The 22755-nt window shown below is 36.6% G+C and overlaps 1 protein-coding gene across 1 annotated transcript; it reads right to left on the bottom strand.

Annotated features, from left to right (window-relative positions):
* Positions 1 to 1805: 1805 nt before the first annotated feature.
* Positions 1806 to 21453, bottom strand: LOC149821726 (Pentapeptide repeat-containing protein). The gene is made up of 7 exons (XM_089980724.1): positions 21226 to 21453; positions 20664 to 20820; positions 20430 to 20459; positions 18667 to 18773; positions 4642 to 4676; positions 3321 to 3449; positions 1806 to 2279 (listed from the first exon to the last, which is right to left on the bottom strand). Exons 1-7 carry the CDS (start codon positions 21395 to 21397, stop codon positions 2088 to 2090), a joined length of 822 nt encoding a protein of 273 aa, XP_089836850.1. The 5' UTR covers positions 21398 to 21453; the 3' UTR covers positions 1806 to 2087.
* Between the last annotated feature and the right edge of the window lie 1302 nt (positions 21454 to 22755).

Raw genomic sequence — 22755 nt, 5'->3', positions numbered from 1 at the left:
ATCTTTAGCACACGTGCTCAATTATGCTTCATTCCCCTTGTTGGTATGCTTTTCTATTTGTTTTCAGATATTCTAATTATTACCTGAGAAAGAAAAAAAACAATTTCTATTTATGGAGAGAGGATCAGGTCCAAGGGAGTCCGGATCAGGTGCAATCACATGGAACAAAATTTGTGCATTAAGCACCTGATCGCCCTCCATCAGGTCTTGAGCTCCACAGTTGCTAAATGCACACATTTTTGTGCCATGTGATTGCACCTGATCTTTTCATGGTCCAAGGAGCCTTGGACAGAACAACCATCCAAGGAACCTGGATGCTGTTCATCATGAAAATGAACGCCATCCAAGACCTACCAAAAGCACCCTGTTTTAGATGACGCTCAGCCATCCATTTATCTGTCATTGATGATGTTCATCTAGAAAAGTAAACGGCATCAGAATTTTTTGTGAGGCCCATCTAGGTAAAAACCAATCTTTTGGAAGGGTTTTGGGCACCATTCATCTCCATGATGGATGGCATGCAGGTGACTTTCGACGATTTTTCGCTCAAGGCAACTTGGACCCGATCCACTCTCCTAGTTATGCAAATCATATTTTGAAATATTTCGATAAATTACTATGAATTTACACCCCATTGGCATTCAGGTGCCTTTCGGCCATTTTTCGCTCAAGGCAACTTGGACCCGATCCACTCTCCTAGTTATGCAAACCATATTTTGAAATATTTCGATAAATTACTATGAATTTACACCCTACTTGTAGACCCACATAATGCATTCATATCAAGGAACTCAGCAGATTTTCCCCAAAAGTCCAATGAGTCGCCGTACTCAATGAAGTAAACGTTAAAGAGTACAACCTCCGATCACCTTAAGGTGGGCTTTCACTGGAACTAATGTCAATACCTTTTGGAGGTCAAAATGTACCCTCCAATTACCTTAAGTAGGGAATTGCTTTATGCCTCCCCCCAAATATTACATCCTACTTCAAGGCTTGGGGTCGATAACAGGATGAGAATAAAATTTCATAATATCCAATGTGTAGACACATTCTGAAATTAACTATATACTAAGAAGCGGGTAATTAAATACACCCACAAGGGCTCCAGTCATCTGGCAGGGACGACTAGTAAATGTCACCAAGTTGACGGGACATCAAGAGTTCAAAACCAATGGGAGGCCTCCCTTGTTGCAAGGTTGAAGCTGGGTGTACTCATTGGTGGCAAGGGGGATCTCAAAGGATTTATCAACTGGAGGCCTGACAATGTGCAGTCAGTGATTGGGGGAGCCTTCCCTTTGGACTAGGGAAAGAAAAACAATAGCGAAAAAAAGAAGAGTAAATGCAAAAACTCAGAATCACAAACTTGACCAGTTCGTGGAATCAGTCAGGACTGAGCTGATTCACTTGGACGCAGTGGCGTAGCTAGGATTCATGTGTGTGTGTGTGTTTGTGTGTGTGTGTGTGTGTGGGGGGGTGGGGGGGGGGGGGGGGGGCAAACAGGGGTGTAGCAAAAAAATAAATATTTTTGTGTGATTGTTGGGGGATCGGGGGCAGCGCTTGGGGCTGGCGTGATTAGATATGTAATTGGGTCATGTTTTGGTCCGAGCCCGAGTACTAGTGTTCACCTGTTCATAGGATCCATATTCAGTTTCTGAACACAGCTCCTCGAGCATGACCTTGAACAGGCACTATGGCCCCAAAATTTTATTTGTGAAATTACCTGGGCCTATCTCAGCCAAATAATTGAGCTTTCAGCTGCAAGAGAATTGGTTCTACAGGCAAAAAGTGGATAAATGAACAAAACATTTCTCCCTATTGAGCTATATTGGATGATCGCTTGCTTTTGTATTTGAATTACGCACCTCAAAGAATCAGTGGTGCTGATGAAGTTGAGTAACATGTCAAACGCTAATACTCGAAACTCCCATTACCTTCATGCCCATAGTTATGTGATGTCTTCATAGAAAAGAATCTCCCAAGATTTCCCACAATATACATTGGAGTAAGTCAAGAACAAAGCATGGCAACATTACCCACTGAATTGACATTCCATGAATATACAACAAATACAGAACTGGAGCTCAAACTCACTTTGCATCACAGAATCCCGTAGAAGGATCACAGAAGCCATCACGGTCTAACAGCCTTTGAGGAGGAGCACTAAGCAATGGGGAAGAGGGTGATCCATATGCACTTCTCCTGCTGTTACCACATCCCAAACTCGCCCTAGTGCTTACTCCTGTTATGGGGTTTGTGCCACTTGCATATTTGCACAAAGCCTGCATGGACAACAGCTATAAAATGTGGAAAAAAAAGCAACACAAAGGCGAAGAACCATGTGACATAACCACAAGTTTTACCCATATCCACACAACCAATCACGTCAAGTACGCCTTTAATTTTTCCATTTTTATCTTTTTTCCACCCTTAGCAAGTTTCTTTATCTCGCCATCAAATTTCACTCTAATTTAATGACCAAATAAACTGAAATTCTATCCACGACCCTTCCCACACCATTGTAAGGTGATAACTGCTACTAATATTTTCCACCATTATTTGATCACGGCATAATGATAATACTGTATAACAGTCCCTATGAAATTCCCTTTGAATCTACCTCATTTTTCATCCGTTTCACATACGCATATAACAATGATTCTATGAAGCACATAATCTACTTTTGATTCAGGATTTCCATGATGTGGCTGGCTAGTATTGTGTGCATGTGGCTGTGACTGTGCAAGAACATCACAACAATGCCTCTGTGTGTGTGTGTGTGTGTGTGTGTGTGTGTGTGTGTGTGTGTGTGTGTGTGTGTGTGTGTGTGTGTGTAATGTGTGTGCATGAGCTACAACTGAAAGCTGACACAGCAATGGTCCATACATATACCTACATATAAGCATGGCATGAATGACATAATGATAACACCCTGGCCAGCTAGTTATTTACAAACCATAATAGTTTGCAGATGTACACTATTGCATATCTCATTACAAATCCATTGAATTACTGAAAAGTAAAAAAATGTAACAGCACCACATAACCAATAATTTTTCCTAGCATTTAGGACTGGCCAGCCCAAGCTCAATCAAGTGCTTGGTTCAGGCAGTTTTCAGTCAACACTTAGCCTCACCTGCTTGCACTGCATCTATCTCTATGGCTGTCAAACACGAACTACCAGTTGGGAAATAACATACATTATCTACCATAAGACAATGACCCCGATCATGAAACCCATACAGTCTTTACCATTTGATGAGGTACTAGATAAACATTCACAAAATTTGAATGATAAGATGAATGTTACTCCAGAAATCTACCTGTTTCTGGGTAAGGTCCAATACAGCATCGCTGAAGTCAGCACCTTCAATGATTGCACCTCCAAGGTCACTTCTTGTGAGCACAGATCTCACAAGAACAGCATTGGTGAGATTAGCTTCATTAAGAACCTGCAAAAGAAATCTTAGCAATGTAGAGAAACTAAATGGAATAGAGAAACAAAACATGAAATTTCTTCCAACACATTTATCCATATAAAGTTCATCACCTTCTATTATACTCAACCAAGATCAATGTTTCCTTAGTGCTTGACAACCTAGGTCACCATCATAACCTATCACATTCTATGATGCTCAACCAAGATCAATGTTTCATTAATGTTTGACAACCTAGGTAACTATACTTGCATACCACTCTAGTCACTTTGACAACCACTATTTGGAATATGTAACTCTCAATAGGAACATGCCCATTGATTGGTAATATTTTCAGCCCAGAAGAGGAATTGTCAAGCGTAGATTCAATACCATGGTCAAGAAGCAATTATCAGTAAATATCCTAAAAAATAAAGGCATAGTGTGAGGCCACATATTTTGTTAAGTTTCCCATGTCAAGGAGACCACAGATATTTGATTATAAAAAGTTCAATCCTTCAAGTCTGTGCATGATACTTCACCATAAGCCACATGTCCACGTGCATATTCGATATTTCATGTGCCAATGCTTAGACACAACTGCTCTATAAACAGAGACAAGTGGCATGTCAATCATGATAGGCATGAAAGTTGACAACTTGTATATAAAATACTACACCATACCAATTTAAATGCATTTGAGGGAGGCAGTGAGAGGTGACATAAAAAACTGTAAGGTGGCTGAGGCTGCAGCTATGAACAGGAAGGAATTGAGAAACATGACTCATAAAGCTGACTCCATCTAGTTGGATAAGGCTTCATGATGATGATGATGATGACCAACTTAAGTGCATTTGAAATACCCTTTGGACATATAGATTAAAAGGAAGAAAAAAATGAGCTTATAAATTTAACTGAACCATTTGAGGCCATGGAACAATTCTTTAGAGCCATAATCGGATTCACACATAAATGCATCCTAGAATATCAAGTGGATAAAGTCACAGCATTTCCTTTATAATTCCTATTAGTAATGCAAGTGCTTCCATTCATGTGGCACAAACAACTATACCAAACATCCAGCCAGGGCCTTTCACAGTTAACAAGCTTTCAATCCCTCACATCTAATCCCCAGCATGCTAGCCAGTACTTTGATGCCAGACCGGACACAAGGGTCACATAGTAAAATTGTTTGCTAATATTTAACAAAGATTCTGACTAGCTTTACCATCCGGTCCATCAGTGTATCGCTTAAGTCAGCACCTAGACAAATATCACAAGCAAGAGAATCAAAAGCGTTATCACTAATAGGACAAAGAACAGAGAAATTCAACATTGTGAAGTGATCACTGTATCAGACTGAAAAAAGTAAATCATAGTACAGTGGGATATCATGAGACCAATTCCCAAGGTTAAATGGTAAAGTTCAAAAAACTATGTGTGTTATATGACCCAAACAAAAAAATAATAATAATAAAACATGAATAGGACCTAGAATAAATATAACCCATTGAAGTAAACCACAATGCAACTCATCTCTTGTAGCATTGAGAGTCTCACGTTGCACTCCATTATTTTGTTCCATTCTAAATTGTTATACTTTGTTTATGCATAGAGAAAGTTGATTATTTTAGGGCCATATAGCATTTTGCTTTGGCATCAGAAAAACTGCACATATGTACATTTCTAAGATGACGCCAGATACCATCAACAAAATTAAAATCATTCCAAAACTTAATGGAAGAATCAATATATATCAGAGCAATCCAGAAAACCTTAGGTTTGCATTTTTGGTTATCAGGACTTGCATCAAAACTACACATTCACATTAAGATGTCTAGTCAACCAAAATTCTACTATAGGGTATCAAATGCTTAAACTAGACCTGTATGCAGTATATATATCTCTTCTAGATATTTGAGGGGGCATTTGGTTATAGAAGACAGTATAAATGCACAAATTTATATTTATTTGATGTTTTGAATGACTATAGACATCTATACCAAAAGAATATCTACTGACATCCAAATATTTTTTATCTTTCACATCACAACACATGATCGACGTGGAACTAGGCTGACAATGAATCTTTAGTGTCAGATTAAAGCATAAATTATTTGCAGAATCAGCATTTATATACATAACATGATGGGAACTTATTGTTTCGATGAAATGCCGACTAAGAAAGCTTTTAGGATTTTATTATGCTCAGGCAGATGACTCAGGTTATCTGCAAACCGTTAGAATATATGTATATATATATATATGACATGATTGTAATATGTATTACCCTCCAAGGGTATTTTGGTCTTTTGACCAATGTAATTTTCTATAATAGGTGCCACCCAATAGGGGCTGTTTTTAGTTTAATATTGTAGTATGTTATATTGTCAAGGGCATTTCTATCCTTGACAATATAACAGCAATATAGCTGTTGGAGCTCCCAACGGTCTATCCGTTGGAGAGCCTATATTTTGGGGAGCCTCTCAGTCCCCTTCCTTGCCTACAAATATGAGGCTTAGACCCCTTGTAAAGCTATGCATTTTGTGTGCATTGTGAATGAAAGAAGCATTATATTTGTTTAGTGTAGTGTGTTCCTCTAAGCCCCTAAGTGGGTGTTGTGTTTTTGCCCCTTGTGTGGGCATTGTATTGGCCTCTTATTTGAGGTGTGTGGAGAGCACTTTGTTCAATTACATTGTATCAGTCATTGCGACTTTGATTGTGGTAAAGCTTGCTCGTGTAGATGTGAGATCGTGGACTCGTGGTGCTCAAAAGTTTTTCGCTTCCATATTTTCCTTCTTCCTCTCTATCTCTCTATCTTTTTTTCTCTTTCTCTTCTTGTATCTATGGAGGATGACCGAGAAATGGTTGTCACCATACCCATGAGACTCAGTGACACAAACTATGTGATATAGGCATCCATAGTGAAGCACAAGATTTGAGAAAATGGTCTATAGGGTTTGATAGATGGATCCAAGAAAGAACCAAGGCTTATGCTCACCAAGAGTGAAAACAACAAAGAAATTACACTTCAAGGAGAAGAAATGAATAAAGTCATTGCCGACTATGAAAAGAGACGGAAGGAGTAGAGGATGAGTCATTCCAAAATCATGAGATGATTCATTAATAGTGTTGAAATAAAAAAAAAGGTTCTAGCTTAGCAAAGTTCGAATTTGCTAGTGATGCTTGAAAATATCTTCAAGATATGTATTCTTTAAAGGATGTAGATCATGTATGTAATCTACAAAAGAAAGAAAGAACAATGACCCAAGGAGATACGAGCATAAGAGAATACTATAATGCTTTTTCTCTCTTTTGGGATGAATTAACTCTCTTAAAGCGTAAGTGGCATTGTCCACTTGACATAGAGCTCCGAGCAAAACAAATCAACTCGGAGCACTTCTACTATTTTATAAATGAGCTTAGGCCCGAATTTAAAGGGACAAAGTCGCCCCTTCTTCATAGAGGTGGTGTTCCTTACATAGTAAAAGCTTTAAAATAACTAAATAAGAAAGAGAATAGATTAAAGAAATCCTCTCCTACCAAAGATAAGGAATCGGTACTTTTATTTCAAGACCCGAAAATCACACCAAAGCATATAAGCCTCCTGACTTTGGAAGAGACCAAAATGACTACGGAAGGAGCTCAAATGACTATGAAAGAAATCCAAGTGAGTATGAAAGACAATATGCCACTTTTGCAAATAGCCGGGTCACATCAAGCCATTTTGCCCAAAAAAGGAGAAATGAAAAGAAACCGGCCTCTATAGGATCATCAAGTGAAAGAGGTAGTGTAGATGAAGGCTTCAAGAATGTTTCATTTACTCAACTCATGGAAATCTTTCAACCACTAATCAAAGGTCAATCTTCCTCTCTCTCCGGTACGGCCATATCAACATGCATGGACCCCGGTAAGAATTCTTAGATTCTTGATTCTGGTGCCTCTTTCCATATGAGTCCTAATGAGTCCATACTATCCAAATGTCTCATTAACTCCAATGATTCTTATGTTTTAACTGCCGAACATCTTTAAAAGTTAAAAGCTTGGGTACTTTACAAGATTCTTCTAAAAATAATAAAAAAATTTATGTCTCAAATATTAGAGTAGTACCCAAACTTAACCTCAACCTTTTATTCGTTTATCAAATTACCGACCATGGATGTAAGGTCACTTTTTCATGTAATGATTGTTATGTACAGGATCTCCAATCCAATAAGCCGATTGGACGAGGCGATAGAAGAGGTGACCTCTACTACATGGACAATTTGGAACTATCAAATAAAAAAATATGTAATTTTGTTGAGAAGAAAAGTATTGAACATTGGCATAAGAGACTAGGACATCCAAGTATGTCAAAAATGTATTTATTCCCTTTTCATGAAAGTTGTAATGAAAAGGATTTTATTTGTGAAGATTGCATACTCGAAAAAATGAAATCTTTACCTTTTGGAAATAGCCAATTTACATCCAAAGAACCTTTCGAGTTAATACATTCAGATGTATGGGGACTGACACCGGTTATGTCTAAAGGAGGAGTTTTTTATTATGTGATTTTTGTGGATGACTATAGTAGGCACACATGGATTTATTTTCTTAGACACAAATCCAAAGTATTTGAGTGTTTTCAAAAAAATCATAATTATGTTAAAATCAATTCAAAACCTCCATCAAGGTATTTAAATCTGATTTCGAGAGAGAGTTCTTGTCAAAAGATTTTAAAAGTTTTTTCGATCAACAAAGGATTATTCATAAAAAACCTTGCCCTTACACACAACAACAAAATGGGTTGACTAAAAGAAAGCATCGGCACATTATTGAAACCACCAAGACTTTTAATATCCAAAAATGTTCCAAAAAAGTTTTAGGCCGAAGCCGCTCTTATGGCGGTTTATTTAATTAATAGAATGCCTTCTACTATTCTTGAAAATACTTCTCCTATTAAAAAATTATTGTAAATCTCTACCGATTATTCAAGATTGAGAACTTTTGTTGTAAATGTTTTGTTCTTTCCAATAAAAATGATAAGCTTTCCGCTAAAGTCATTCCTTGTGTTTTCTTAGGCTATGCCGAAAGCCAAAAAAGGGTTTAGATGTTATGATATCAAGAAAGACAAATTTTATGTTTCAAGGAATGTAACTTTTCTTGAAAAAAAAATGGTTTTGCAAAAATTGAGTCTAAGAAACCATGTGAGTTATGTCACATAGTGCGAGTGCGGATACGGGTGTGGATGCAGCAATACGACACTTTAAAAAAACTTGGGTGCGGGAGAATATATATATTGTTAAAATATTGTGTACATATTCACTGATATACGTATATTTGGGTATTCTGGCTATTTCATGTAATATATTTTTAGTAATGGACTGAAGAGTTATTTTTCTTTTATTTTATTTTTTTATTTTTGTTTTTGTAAATGTGATTGTTGGGAGGTCAGTCCAACTAGTCATTGGACTGCCCCCAATGGCCATAAATATGACCGTTGGAGACTGCCGCCCTTTATGTAAAGTAAGGCTATATAAATAGAGCCTCACCACCTCTTGTATTATAATGTTTTTTCAAAAGAATTTGTTGGGTTTAATACAACATCCTTTTTCTTGATGCTTTTGTGATCTTGTGAATTTCATATCTTTTGTGTATCTCTTTTATGAGATTGTTATCGGTCTATTAGAGAGCACATTATTTTTGTGTACTTGTGTAGCCCTTTGTTGGCATCGTATTTGTGCACCCTTGTTTAATTACATGGTATCAAAGCTTGGCTCATGAAGTAGTGAAAGCTATCTTGAGATTATCCTACTTGTGGTGGTGCTCTTCAATCTTTAGTCTTCATCCAATCCTTCTACACAAGAATTCTTCATTATGGGAGAAAGAGATTCTGCCTCCGTCATCTCCTACAAGCTCAATGAAAACAATTATTTAATGTGGGCAACCACGATGAAAAATTACATCAAAGGTAAAAAGCTATGGGGTTTTATTAGTAGAACCACTAATGAACCTCAACTCAAATTGATAAGAAGAGAAGGAGATCAAGTCAAAGCTCTATCCGAAAAAGAAAAGGAAAAAACTTTGTAAGAATATCAAAACAAATTGAAGGATTGAGAAGCTAGCAATGCTCAAATTCTCTCATGGTTCATGAATACTATAGAGTTCAGAATCGCCACCAACATCATCAAGTTTAAAAAGGCATGTGATGCATGAATTTTTCTAAAGAATACCTTCATCCAAAAAGATATGGCTAGACTATATTATCTTTAAGATAAGGTACGTAATACCAAACAAGGAAATAAAAGTGTAAGAGACTTTTATGGTATTTTATCCTCTATTTGGGATGAACTAGCCATGTTATAACCAAAATGTGAAGGTTCGACTATTGAAATGAGAAGATCACAAATAGAAAGAGAAAATATTTTCTTTTTTCTTTATGGTCTCCGGACGAAATTTAAGCAAATTAGATCTTCCTTGCTTTATAGGACCTCAACTCCTTCTATAAGTGAGACTCTTGCTCAAATTTGCCAAGAAGAAACAAGACTTGGAATGCACAAGTCGAATATGAGGTTCTTGCCATGTCAAGACCCGAAAATTTTGTAAAAACATATAAACCACCTCACTTTGAAAAAAAAATCAATAAAGAAGAACACAATGGAGGAGGATACAAAGATAAAATCATTTGTCATCATTGTAAGGAACCGGGGCATATAAGATCGGATTTTTCCAAGTTTAAGAAAGTTGCCTCCTTAAGTGAAGAACCTCAAGAATCAAAGAAATGGGGCAACTTCAATGATTTGACCATTGCCCAAATTGCAGAGGTTGTCTCACAAATTTTTAAAGTCACTCCCTCTACATCCGGTGCCGTCATCTCCTCCTCTTCTCCTTTAAGTAAGTCTTTTTGAATTTTGGATTCGGAAGCCTCTTTTCACATGACTCATAATGAGTCGCTATTATCCGATTACACTAATTCATATTTTTCATGTGTATCAACCGCCGATGGTACTTCTTCAAAAGTTAAAAATATAGGAAACCTTAACAGTATTTCAAAAAACTTTTTTGTTCCAAATGTGAGGGTTATTCCAAAATTGGACTTAAATCTTTTTTCAATTTCTCAAATTTTTTATTATGGATATAAAGTATTCTTCACATCTAAGGCTTGTTGGGTGCAAGATCTCCAGTCAGGGAAGTTGATTGGGCAAGGCCATAGAAGAAAAGATCTTTACTATATGGATTCCTTATGTTTACCCAAATTATTTTTTTTTAATCATGTCAAAGACATTAATTTAGATCTTTGGCATAAAATATTAGGACACCCAAGTATATCCAAATTATCACATTTTCCATTTTTGAAATTTTTTTGTAAAGATAAAGATTTTGTATGTGAAGATTGTATACTTGAAAAAATACAAATGATACCTTTTGGATCTAGAATCTCCTTGTCTAATGAAAATTTTGAATTAGTGCATTCGGATGTAAGGAGTCTTGCTCCCGTTATGTCAAAAGGTGGTTATTCATATTATGTTACATTCATAGATGATTTTAGTACATACTTGAACATTCTTTTTCAAACTCAAATACGAAGTCTTTTCTTGTTTTGAAAACTTTCATAATCTTGTTAAAAATTTGAAACAAATATTAAATCTTTCACTCTGACTCAGGAGGAGAGTTTCTTTCAAATGAATTTCAATTATATCTAAAAACTCATGGTATTGTACACCAAAGATCTTGTGCTAGGACCCCTCAACAAAATGGTATTTTCGAAAGAAATCATCATCACATTATTGAAACTACTAGAACCCTACTTATTTCAAAAGAAATTCTAAAAAACAATTGGGCCGAAGTTGCCTTCACCACGGTATACCTAATAAATAGAATGCCTTCTCAAATATTGGAAAACAAATCTCCTATTAAAAAACTTTTTAAAATCTCTCCTGACTTGAAAAGGCTAAGGGTATTTGGATGTAAATGTTTTGTGCTTCTTGAAAATATAACAAACTCTCTCCTAAAGCTATAAAATGTATTTTTCTTGGATATGCTGAAAATCAAAAAAGCCATCGATGTTATGATCAAACAAATGATAAACTTTATGTTTCTAGAAATGTTGCTTTTCTTGAAAATGAAAATGGATTTGATTTTGAAAAAACTAAGGAAGAATCCGAGTTTGTCTTCTTATTTGATTGTTACCTAAATCAAATAATAAAATTGTTGATGATAATGACATTGGTAATTTTGAGTCTATTAATGACTCAAGTGAAGAAAGAGAACAAACTCATAATCTCTTACGAGATAATGGAGAGCATCCATGTGCTTTTGAAAGATTTAATAAATCAACAAATGTTGAAAAAACTAGTATTAAAAGATCTGAACAAATACATAGGCCTCCAAATAGATTTGTCTTCTGTGAATCCTTTTCTCCAAACTATAAGCCTTGTCTTCTAGCCATTCATTTATATCATGATTCATTTAACAACAAAGAAGCTAAAAACATAAAAGAATGGGTTGAAGCTATGAGAATAGAATTAGATGCATTACTCAAGGCCCATACTTGAGCAATTCAACATTTTCCCAAAGGAAATAAGATAATAGGGTGTAGATGGGTCTTTAAAATCAAAACAAAAAAGTGGTGGGTCCCTAGAAAGATATAAAGCAAGATTAGTTGCAAAAGGATACTCTCAAGAATATGGAATAGACTATGAGAAAATATTTGCCCTAGTAGCTCGCATGACCACAGTTAGGGTTGTAGTTGCAGTACCATTCATTAGAAAATGGCCTATGTATCACTTAGACGTTAAGAATGCATTCTTTGATGAGAATTTAAATGAAGTGTACATGGATCCTCCCATGGTTTGACTATTGAAAATGGTATGGTTCTTCGCCTTTAAAAAGCTTTATATGGGCTTAAACAAGCCCCCTAAAGCATGGTATGATCGGTTTAGTGGTACTGTGTTAAACCTTGGATTTAAATATTGTTACACTAACACTGCTCTTTTTGTAAGATCTATAAGTACCTCACTTATCATTATCCTTTTGTATGTTGATGATATGATCATTATTGGAAATTATCAGAAGGAAATTGAAGAAATTAAAATTATGCTTAAAAAATCTTTTGATATGACTGACCTTGGTTTTTTGAGATATTTTTTAGAAATTAAAGTAGCCTACTCACCAAGATGATACATTTTGTCTCAAATTAAGTTTGCAGCTGATATTGTTGCGCGTTCGGGAATCACTGACACAAAATATGTTGATACTCCTAAAGTGATAAATGCAAAAATGAGAGCTGAAGACGGAGTGTTATTAGATAATCAAACTCCTTATAGGCAACTTATTGGATCATTAATGTAGTTGTCTATTACCAGGCTAGACATTGTGCATGCAGTACATACTGCAAGTCAATTTCAACATGCGCCCACGTCGGTTCACATGAGTGCAGTATTAAGAATAGTTCGATACATCAAGAAAACTATATCTAAAGGGTTATTCTTATCCTCTTCATCATCTTTAAACCTTATTGCTTATACTGATTCTGACTGGGGAGGAGATTTCAATAATCGTCACTCAACTATAGGTTTTTGTGTGTTTATAGGTGATTCTCTCATTTCTTGGTGATGCAAAAAAACAATAAAAAGTGTCTTTATCTTCCACGGAAGCTGAGTACAGGGCGATGGCTATAACAACCACTAAGGTCGTGTGGATGAGAGCACTACTTTCAAATATGGGTGTGGATGTTTCAGAACCTTCAAAACTATGTTGTGATAACAAAAGCGCATATATATAGCCAGGAATCACACATTTCATGAGTGAACGAAACATATTGAAATAGATTGTCACTATGTTCGCGAAGAATATTTGAAGGGAACAATTACTTTGCCCTATGATCAGTCTAAGTTTCAGATTACGGACTTCTTCACCAAAGTTCTTCCTCTACCAAGATTCTTGTATCTTCTTAGCAAACTTTCGGTGATTTCACTATAAGTTTGAGAGGGAGTGTTAAAATACTGTGTACATATTTACTGATATACGTATATTTATAAATATACATATATCAGGGGTATTCTGGTCATTTCATGTAATATATTTTTAGTATAATCCATTAGGGACTGAAGAGTCATTTTCCTTTTATTTTCTTTTTATTATTTTTGTTTTTGTAAATGTGACTGTTGGGAGGTCAGTCCAACAAGTTGTTGGACTGCCCCTAACGGTCATAAATGACGGTTGGACCCAGTGTTGTTAAAAACGCGCCTCAAGGCGCAAAAAGCGCGCCTCGCCTCGAGGCGAGGCCCTTTTCGCCTTGAGGCGCACTTAAAAAGCGCAACAGCCTCAAGGCGTACGCCTCATGCGCCATGAGGCGAGGCGCGCCTCAAACTGAGGCGCACATTAAGAAATCAGATGGCCCGGACCCGAGATCGACCCGGATCCGGGCCCGTATTCTCGAAAGATCGAGAACCTGTCTTTAAAAAAGACAGACGCTTCGGGGCGAGGGAAAGCCCTCGCCCCTTCTCTCTCCACTCCGTCCCCTCTCGTCCCCCGCCACTGCTCGCCGCCGGCCACCGCTCGCCGCCGGCCACCACTCGCCGTCGGCCACCACTCGCCGCCGGCCACCACTCTTCCACCTTCTTCTTTCCTCTGCTGAGAAGCCATCGGCGACCCGCCGGCCACCACTCGCCGCCGGCCACCACTCGCCATCGGCCAGCGACTCACCGCCACCGCCGTCCATTCCTGCGACCTCTGCGCATTCCGGTGACAGGTAAGATCTGTGTGTTTTTCCTCAGCTTCTTCTTTTGTCATTTGTTCTTTGTGAAACCGTGTAACCTACGTTTATGGGGAACCCGGCTCCACTCATCCCTATATCATCCTCTGTGGTCATAACTCCCTATGGGATCTCATTGGTACTAAGCTATTTTGATCAATCTGGCCCTATCGATGGGTTCAGCACGGTTGATTTAATAGAAATCAATCTTTTGATAGTGTTCTTTAACAAAAAAAAAATGATTTTCAATTTATTTTGATAGTGTTCTTTAACAAAAAAACCATGTTTTTATTAATGGTTATTGATTTTTGAATCAGCAAAAAAGTCTTGCACATAAGTCGGATTCTGTCTATTCAAATGTCGATCTTCACTAAATGGATGATGTAGATCACATACACAGGGTCCAATTTGATGAAAACAACTTGCATCAGTGAGGTCCTAATTACATGTTAATCTCATATTTTTTTCGTATTTATTTGAGATTTTTTATTTCATGTTGGTTGGCGCTTCATCAATAAAGCATTTCTTATTTATTTATAATTTTAGATCATTTTTATAGTTTTTTTTAAGTTTAAAAAAAATAAATTTTGAGGCTTACGCTTTGCGCCTCGAGGCTTACGCCTCACCTCGGATTTTGGTGGAGCGCCTCGCTACGCCTCAACGCTTTTAACAACACCGGTTGGACCTTTATGTAAAGTGGGGCTCTATAAATAGAGCCTCACCTCCTCTTGTATTCTAATGCTTTTTCAAAAGCATTTGTTGGGTTTAATACAACATCCTTTTTTTTATGCTCTTGTGAGCTTTATGCTTTTGTGAATTTCATATCTTTTGTGTATCTCTTTTATGAGATTGTTATCGGTCCATTAGAGGCCACATTATTTTTGTGCACTTGTGTAGCCCTTTGTTGGCATTGTATTTGTGCACCCTTGTTTCATTATATATATATATATATATATATATATATATATATATATATATATATATATATATATATATATATATATATATATATATATATCGAACGGACTTGGCTCTGTATACCCAGACTGATTCAAAGCTGGGTTTACTTTGACCCAGGTCTGAATCTGACAAAATCAAAGTAAACCCAACAAGCCCAGGTCCATATACAAAAGAAGCAAAAAGTGTAAATTTTAACAAAAGTGCTCTTTTTTTCCACCCTTCACAGCAAAAATATTCAAAAACAGAAATCTTAGGTGAAAGCTATTATTGATTTAAATTTCAAAAGAAAAACATTAAAGGCAAGCAGGTTACAGCTGGTTGAGGATGACAAATGTCATAGTTGATGTGACAATACAAGGGCCACGTATCTTCCTTCCCTTGACAACTTTTTTTTTAGATTTAAGATAACTCTCTCATTCTCTCTCTCTATTCCAGCGAGACGAAAAAGAAAGAGGAGGATGACCCCCCCCCCCTCTCTCTCTCTCTCAAACTCTCTCTCTCACTCTTGACGTGTTTGCCGCATCAGGTGCAGCACCCGCGTCGCATCGACGCAGGTGCGAGGGCCTTGTTGTTGAGTCCCTGCGAATTAGCATGTGAGTATTCATTTTTGTTTGATCTAATACATGAGCGTAATACTATTAATGAAAGTAATCATATTGATGTGAATGAAAGTAATGATATTCATGATATGCATGAGAGTGTTGATGGTAACACTCATGATGCACATGAAGTTGATATGACTATTGTTGAACCTCACAATGAACTTCAAACATACTCTCATCGTACACAAGGCCAACCACCATGTGCATTAGAAAGGTATATCAAAAGTCAAGACATAGATCAATCTAGTGTTAGAAGTGTAAAATCAGCTCTAAAATGAGCTGATGAAGAGACAAAAGAGCTTTGAAAAGTAACTTCAAAGGCTCTCACACAAACCATGCACTAAGGCACAATCACAAGGGGAATAAAGAGATCAAATGTTCACTTAAACACATATAAAAAATAAGAACTTATTCATAACAGTATGCAAAAAGCATGCCTAACAAATGGGACAAGAGTCCCTATATATACAAAATGAAGAGAATGGAGAGTTGTTGACAAGGGCCCAATGGCTAGAAATCTAGTGGTTGGGCTCAGCCAACAGCTAGAATACATAAATATATATATATATATATATATATATATATAAAATAAAAAAAAACTAACCTAACTGTAACAAATTTAACTAACCTAACTGACTTTACAAAACAGCATATACAAAGCATATATTTTAACATCCCCCCTCAAACTAACGGTGTCAAAACCGACAGTTTGCTAAGCAAAAAGATTGAATCTAGGAGCTGACAGAGCTTTGGTGAAGAAATCAACAATCTGGAATTCTGAAGATACAAACGGCAAATCAATGGTCTTCTTCAAAAATTCCTCTCGTACATAATGAGAGTCCATTTCAATGTGCTTAGTTCTTTCATGAAAAGTATGATTGCTAGCAATGTAGATGGCACTTTTATTATCACAACAAATCTTAGTTGGTTCTTTACTGATGAGCCCCGTGTCCAGAAGCAATTGACGTAACCAAACCACTTCCATAGTAGTTGTAGCCATAACTCGATATTATGCTTCAGTTGACGAAAGTGACACCTTCTGTTGTTTCTTACACCTCCATGAAATCAAACTTTCACCTAAAAATATACAAAAACTAATGATGAAGTGTCTATTATATGCTATTATCACATCTCCATGAATCTTATTGCTTAGTAGCAAAAGACAAAATCAGAACTTAGATCAAGAGCAAGAGGGAAGATGGGACCAAAGAGGTAGTAGCACAGGAATCATGTAGGGAGAAACCACATGAGAAACATCTAAGCTTCCTATCTGTAAATTAGTTATATTTGAGTTTTTCTTGTGGTTTGTTTTGCATGGTTATATTTGCTATTTTATTGTGGTCTTTTTTACCTCACTTCTGTTGTACTATGTATATATACTTAGCTACATTTCCTATTTTCATGTGTTTTTTCTGAAGTGCTATGTTGTCATTCTTATTCGAGGACTCTACTTGCATACAACCCCAAAATGCAAGGAAGTCTAAGTTCTTGGTGAAGTTATCTCAATCTTTGTAGAGAAAGAAAATGTCTTTGTTCATACCTTAATAGTGAAAATTCCGTATAAGCTTCCGTGTAGGCCACCTAGGCGCAAGCCTACCACCTAGAAGCACTTAGGTGCCTAGGCAAGTACCTAAATGAGGGCACAAAGGTTAGTATTTTACATTTTCTTTATAATGTTTAACACATTATAATCATGTTTCAGTTATGCATTTTGCAACGTTTAAGCTTTCAGTTTTTTTTTTTAAATAATTATATTTTTTCGTGGGCCTCTAGGTGATTCGGCTAAACAACTATTTATTTAGATAGATTTGAATGTTAGAAATGTAACCATGTTTTAATTGTCTAGCTTATGTCATGAATTATGTGTTTTTTAAGTTTCAGTTGTTTACCTTCATCAATTGTGTTGAATATGCATTTTCTATTAATTTTAAGAATTTATTATAATTTTTATTTTTTTAATTCTGTTTTTTTTTTGTCCGAACTAGGCTGGCTAGTCCCGCCTGGGCACCAACTAGACCTTTTAGGAGACTAACGGCTAAGCACCGACTAGCACTTTTGACTATTTAGCTGAACTGAAATCCTGACTAGTTTTAAAGGTATTTCTCAAAGAATTTTGCATTTGCAAAGGATCACTTGCTATACACAGACACACATGTTAATAAATATTTAGCCACGAATCTAATTATGTTTCAGAATAACAATATCAGTACTTTGAGAAGATATCCTATATGACTTGCCAAAAAAGTAATTATGAAAAATTTGTGAGCCAACTTCACTACCAACAAAGATATTTCTTATATATATAGCCATTTATTGCCTAGAAGTGTTTTTCAAGTATATGTTGTCATACATGTAATCCTGTAGCTTTTTACTTGAATATGCAGGAATATGTTGGCATGATTACCTTACAAAGATATCTAATATAAATGCAACAGGGCAGCTGTCACACACTTTTTGTAGGCTTAATACACAGGAAATGTGTGCGTTATCATAGGTTACATGTGTAAAGATCCCCGAACTACATGTAAATATTCATCAGAAAAATCAGGATACTGAGATCAATGACATCATTGATGGCATGAATCAATTCTAAAGTAGCAGATCAAAAAGTTCAGCACTTGATCCCTTTATGCTAGCATGAGGGAGGTATGCTGCTGTCGCAATTTAATATCCACAGCAATTCTCCAACAATTTTTTCAAATGTCTAAATATTTAAAGAATGACAACATTCACAGTTGCCAAGATTAGATTTAAATAGCAAAAATAGACCTTTACAAAAAAATGTAGTTGAAGTTTTAAGGTCACAAGAAACTAGTAAATGAAAAAAAAGAATACTTGACAGTTTGTTTTACCATAATTGCATAAACTAGCAAAAATGTTGAAAAAGAATGCTTCTCACTCTGTTTCATATTGCATCATATTAGATGCTTGACCAGCTTGTAGAGATGATGCTTACCAGTGAAGTTAGCCTTATATGCAACAGCTTTCTCAAGATAAGCACCATTGAATGTAGAACCACTAAAATCAGATTCCCTCATGTCAGCAGAAGTGAAATTGGCCCGTCTACATCAAGCATACATTACTTATGAGAGACATATAATTGGAAAAAATCAATAGGGAAGTAAACCAAATAATCAATCCGTTGGCAAGTAAAGGAGAGCTTAACCACACATTATACATCTATGAATCTGGAAGTTCAGTAGAACACTAAAGCAGAAAAATAATGATATGAATGTACAAAACAATTTGTAGTTTTCTCTTTTTCGCTTAAGAAGTCAAAAACAAACTTATATGCAGAAAGAATTCTAGATAGATATACCTTCTCCAAAAATGTCCTTATGGACGTTATAAATTCTAGATAGATATACCTTCTCCCAAATTGTCCTTATCGACCTTGGAAGAGAGCTAAAGTTAAAAGAAAATCTTAGACAACTAATCTCCCACAAGGTTTAACTTTCCATAATATACAGACAAATATGGAGAAAGTAAAAAGAAAATAAGTAAATAAACTGTAACAAACAACAATATTAGATCGCTAAGGATAATAGGAAAACGATGAAGAAATTCAATTGTTACACATATAAATGAGATAAATTTCCCAAAGAAAAAGGTTCCACAGAACAATTCTTTTCCTACATGCACAAAGCCAACCATTAAGAAATTACTGTGCTGGTTAGAGCAGTGAAATGCTAAAAGCAGAAAACTGAGAAACATCCATGAAAGAACTAATTTAAAATTTTCTCCAAGAAGTGAATGAACACAAAGTTTCCACCTGGAGCTCCCACATTGCATGGCAGGTGCAGCATAAGTCATTAAATATATTAAATGTGATTCACCTAAGACATTTGAAGACACTTGAAGGACCCAACTGAATACTTCGCCAAGACACCTCAGAAATCTATTAGAACCTAACATTGTAAAGCAACACGAGATGTTATTTTTTTATGGCCACCTACTTTTTCATTAGATCAGTCATATACAAAATTTCCGTTATCTAATAACCCATAGGAATTAGCTTTATCAGAAATTATATATGGACTATTAGTCAGGAGTGGCATTATGGATATAGTTTTGAAGTATGCTTAAGAAATGTGAAGGAATAGAATCATGGTTAGAATGTATAAAAGGATTAGCATGAGCAAATATATGAATGAACATTTTTCTACAGTAAAACATTTGGTTAGTTTTGGGCTTCGTTTTCTAAAGAAAGAAATTGAATAAAGGATACATACAAAGAATATGGTGACAGTGAGGGGTCAGAATGGAAGCAAGAAACTTTATAAGGGCAGTGATAGGATCCTCGTGGAGCAAGATTTGGAAGATATCATAGTACATTTTGACAAAGTTAAGGCAAGGATGGAGACTGAAGCTGGAGTGAACAAGTGACTGCTGATTTAAAAAATTAATAAACATTGACTTGCTATATCACGACATTCCCTTAAACTTTTGAGACGTACAACTTATGGTAAGAACCGATAACAAGAAACAAACAATAACTGTGTGATGCATCAATTTTTCAAAAAAAAAAAAGATCTGCTTTATGTTTTTGATAAATAAGGAAAAAACTGTTTTCTTGCACATGAAGACATTGTGTGATCGATTTGATTAAAAAGAGTAAATAATTAGTAGAATCAATTTCCAAAATGGAATGCCATATGATAATTCTCAATCCCAAAAGGTATAAAAAAACCATAGTTGAAGCTGGATCAAAGTAATAACCTGAAGTTCTCATTAACATGGACAGCCTTCCTGCACGAAGAAGATAAAATATCACAAAAATGGCCAATCATGGAGAATACAACAACAACAACGCCTTCATCCCAAACAATTGGGGTCGGCCCAATCATGGAGAATCTGTGTGCTAAACCAAAAAAAAAAAAACTTGTGCAATTTTAAAAAAAAAACACTTATGCTGCATATTAAAATAAAAAAATAGCACCAATTATGCCATACTTAAGATCAGCAGAACCAAATTGAGCAGCTGATCCTATGCCAAATTCACCACGGGTTTCAGCCTCGTACTTATTCAGATCAGCCTGCGCACTCATTCCAGAGCTCACAACAACAGTTGCTAATACTGCTGTCATACATGTCTGCCACCTTCTCCGGTCTGCATTGCCGATCAGCATAAACCCCATTACAAGTGCTTTAGAAACATATATCTTACTGAACTATCTGCATAACGATTAAGCGCAATGACCAGCCAACAATATTAATGGGGCTTCTTCCTATTTTTTCCAGAATTACTACAATGTTCTGACGCATTGAATGATATCCAGATCAAACGATACAATTGAATCGATCAATTACACAAAGAACAGAAAGAACAATCACCGTCAGTCTCATCACCACAAATCTCCACATATATCAAAGCAATAAGGGAAGTTGTAGAAACAAGCAGTCAAAAAAAGGAAGAGAGCTCAAACGATTCATTTAAGCGAGTTCCTGTCTACCCTTTATGGATGGTAATTTACCAAGCACTCATTGCATGAGAGGAGAAAGAGGGAGTAGTGACCATGAGGAGGTTCGTGGTCGGTGCTTGAAGCATGACAGGCTATGGTGGATGCCTTGGGAGCCCTTCTTCCCGACGTGTGCGAGCGAAGGGCCTGGAGACGGTTACCGTAGACGTTGTCAGGAGTGGGGAGAGGAGGATGGATCAGATTGGTACACCAACATGCCATCGTCATCTTCTTCTTCTTCCCTGGAGAGAGAGAGAGAGAGATTTTCACGGATATGCTGAGAGATATCGTACGAGACACGTATGAGCCGGGAAAACCATAACTTAAGTGGGGCCGACCGGTCGGGGCGTGCTCGTGCTTGCGAGTGGGCGACGAGAGGCCCTTCAAGAATCCATGAATCGTGCATGTTGAAGTCGCTCTATGTTCACTGTCGAGAGTCACGACCCACCCAAGCTACACTGAGCTCACTGAACCAAACCCATGTCGGCCTACTTTCAGTTGATTAGACTTGAGCTCAGGAACACCCATGTCCCATTTTTTTATAGGACATATCACATATGGTGTGTTCGCCCCCGATGATTCACTGAATCTCATGTCTGTGTTCGGGGGGTCGAATGAGCGGCACGTATTTATGCACATGGGGCTCGTATTCCCGTGTATGATGACATAACTTTGCATCGGACTCTGGTGTTGTTGCAAAGACTTAATCACCCTTACTTGTTTTTCTTGCCCTGAAATGATGGTTCGAGGAAATAACAAAAATATCCTTCATTCAAAAGTTGGGAAAATATGGTTTGAGAAAAGGACAAAAAAGTCCTCCATCCAAAAAGTTTGATGTTAACTATTTAAAGTGGAGACGTTCCCTATTCATGAAACTCAAACTTTGTCTTCGCCTCCGGTCGAGGTTTCCGCCTTGTTTTTTATCCTGTTTTACAACACATTGTCGTCTTCTCATGCCTGCCTTGTGTTACAAAACATTCTCGTGTTTTCTCTTCATTTTTATTGTTTTTAGGCATTATGGAAGAAAGCAATGATGCATAAACATTCCAACCAGTGCCATTAAGGCGGCGTGAGTAGCTTTCCATCTCATCATGCTATCGATGAAGAAGGCATGTCGTCTTGTGTGCCATTAAGGCATTGTTTGTTTATTGCAGGTAGATCTTGTTCTTACGATGATTGGAAACTTATCGATATTTGTAAGATGCTGGGACATGTTGACAAGAATGCTTGTTTACAAATACTAGGAAGGGCTTCTACCCCATCAGGTATCCTACATTCACTCATTATATGCATTGTATCTCAAACTTACAAATCGTTGTATAAGAAGCAACCTACAGATTGAATAACGAAACCTTACACGAAACTCACCGAAACGATAGGATTTTGGATATTTCAACTGTAGATTAAGCAACAGTAACAACTAATATGCAACAGAAGGTGGCAACGATGCTGTGACTGCGCGTAAGACGGAAACAGATGCTCTGGAACAAAGGAAATGATGCTCCGTTGTACACAGATGAAAGCAAAGTATGCTCCGGTAGAGTTTTCTGCTTAGGGCGAGAATGGATTGTTTTGAACAATTTAAA

The sequence above is a fragment of the Nuphar pumila genome, chromosome 11, assembly GCF_984573655.1.
Source record: "Nuphar pumila chromosome 11, dmNupPumi1.hap1.1, whole genome shotgun sequence".
Classification (NCBI taxonomy): domain Eukaryota; kingdom Viridiplantae; phylum Streptophyta; class Magnoliopsida; order Nymphaeales; family Nymphaeaceae; genus Nuphar; species Nuphar pumila.
The sequence above is the reverse complement of the archived record's forward strand: the minus strand, read 5'-3'. Positions and strand labels throughout refer to the sequence as shown.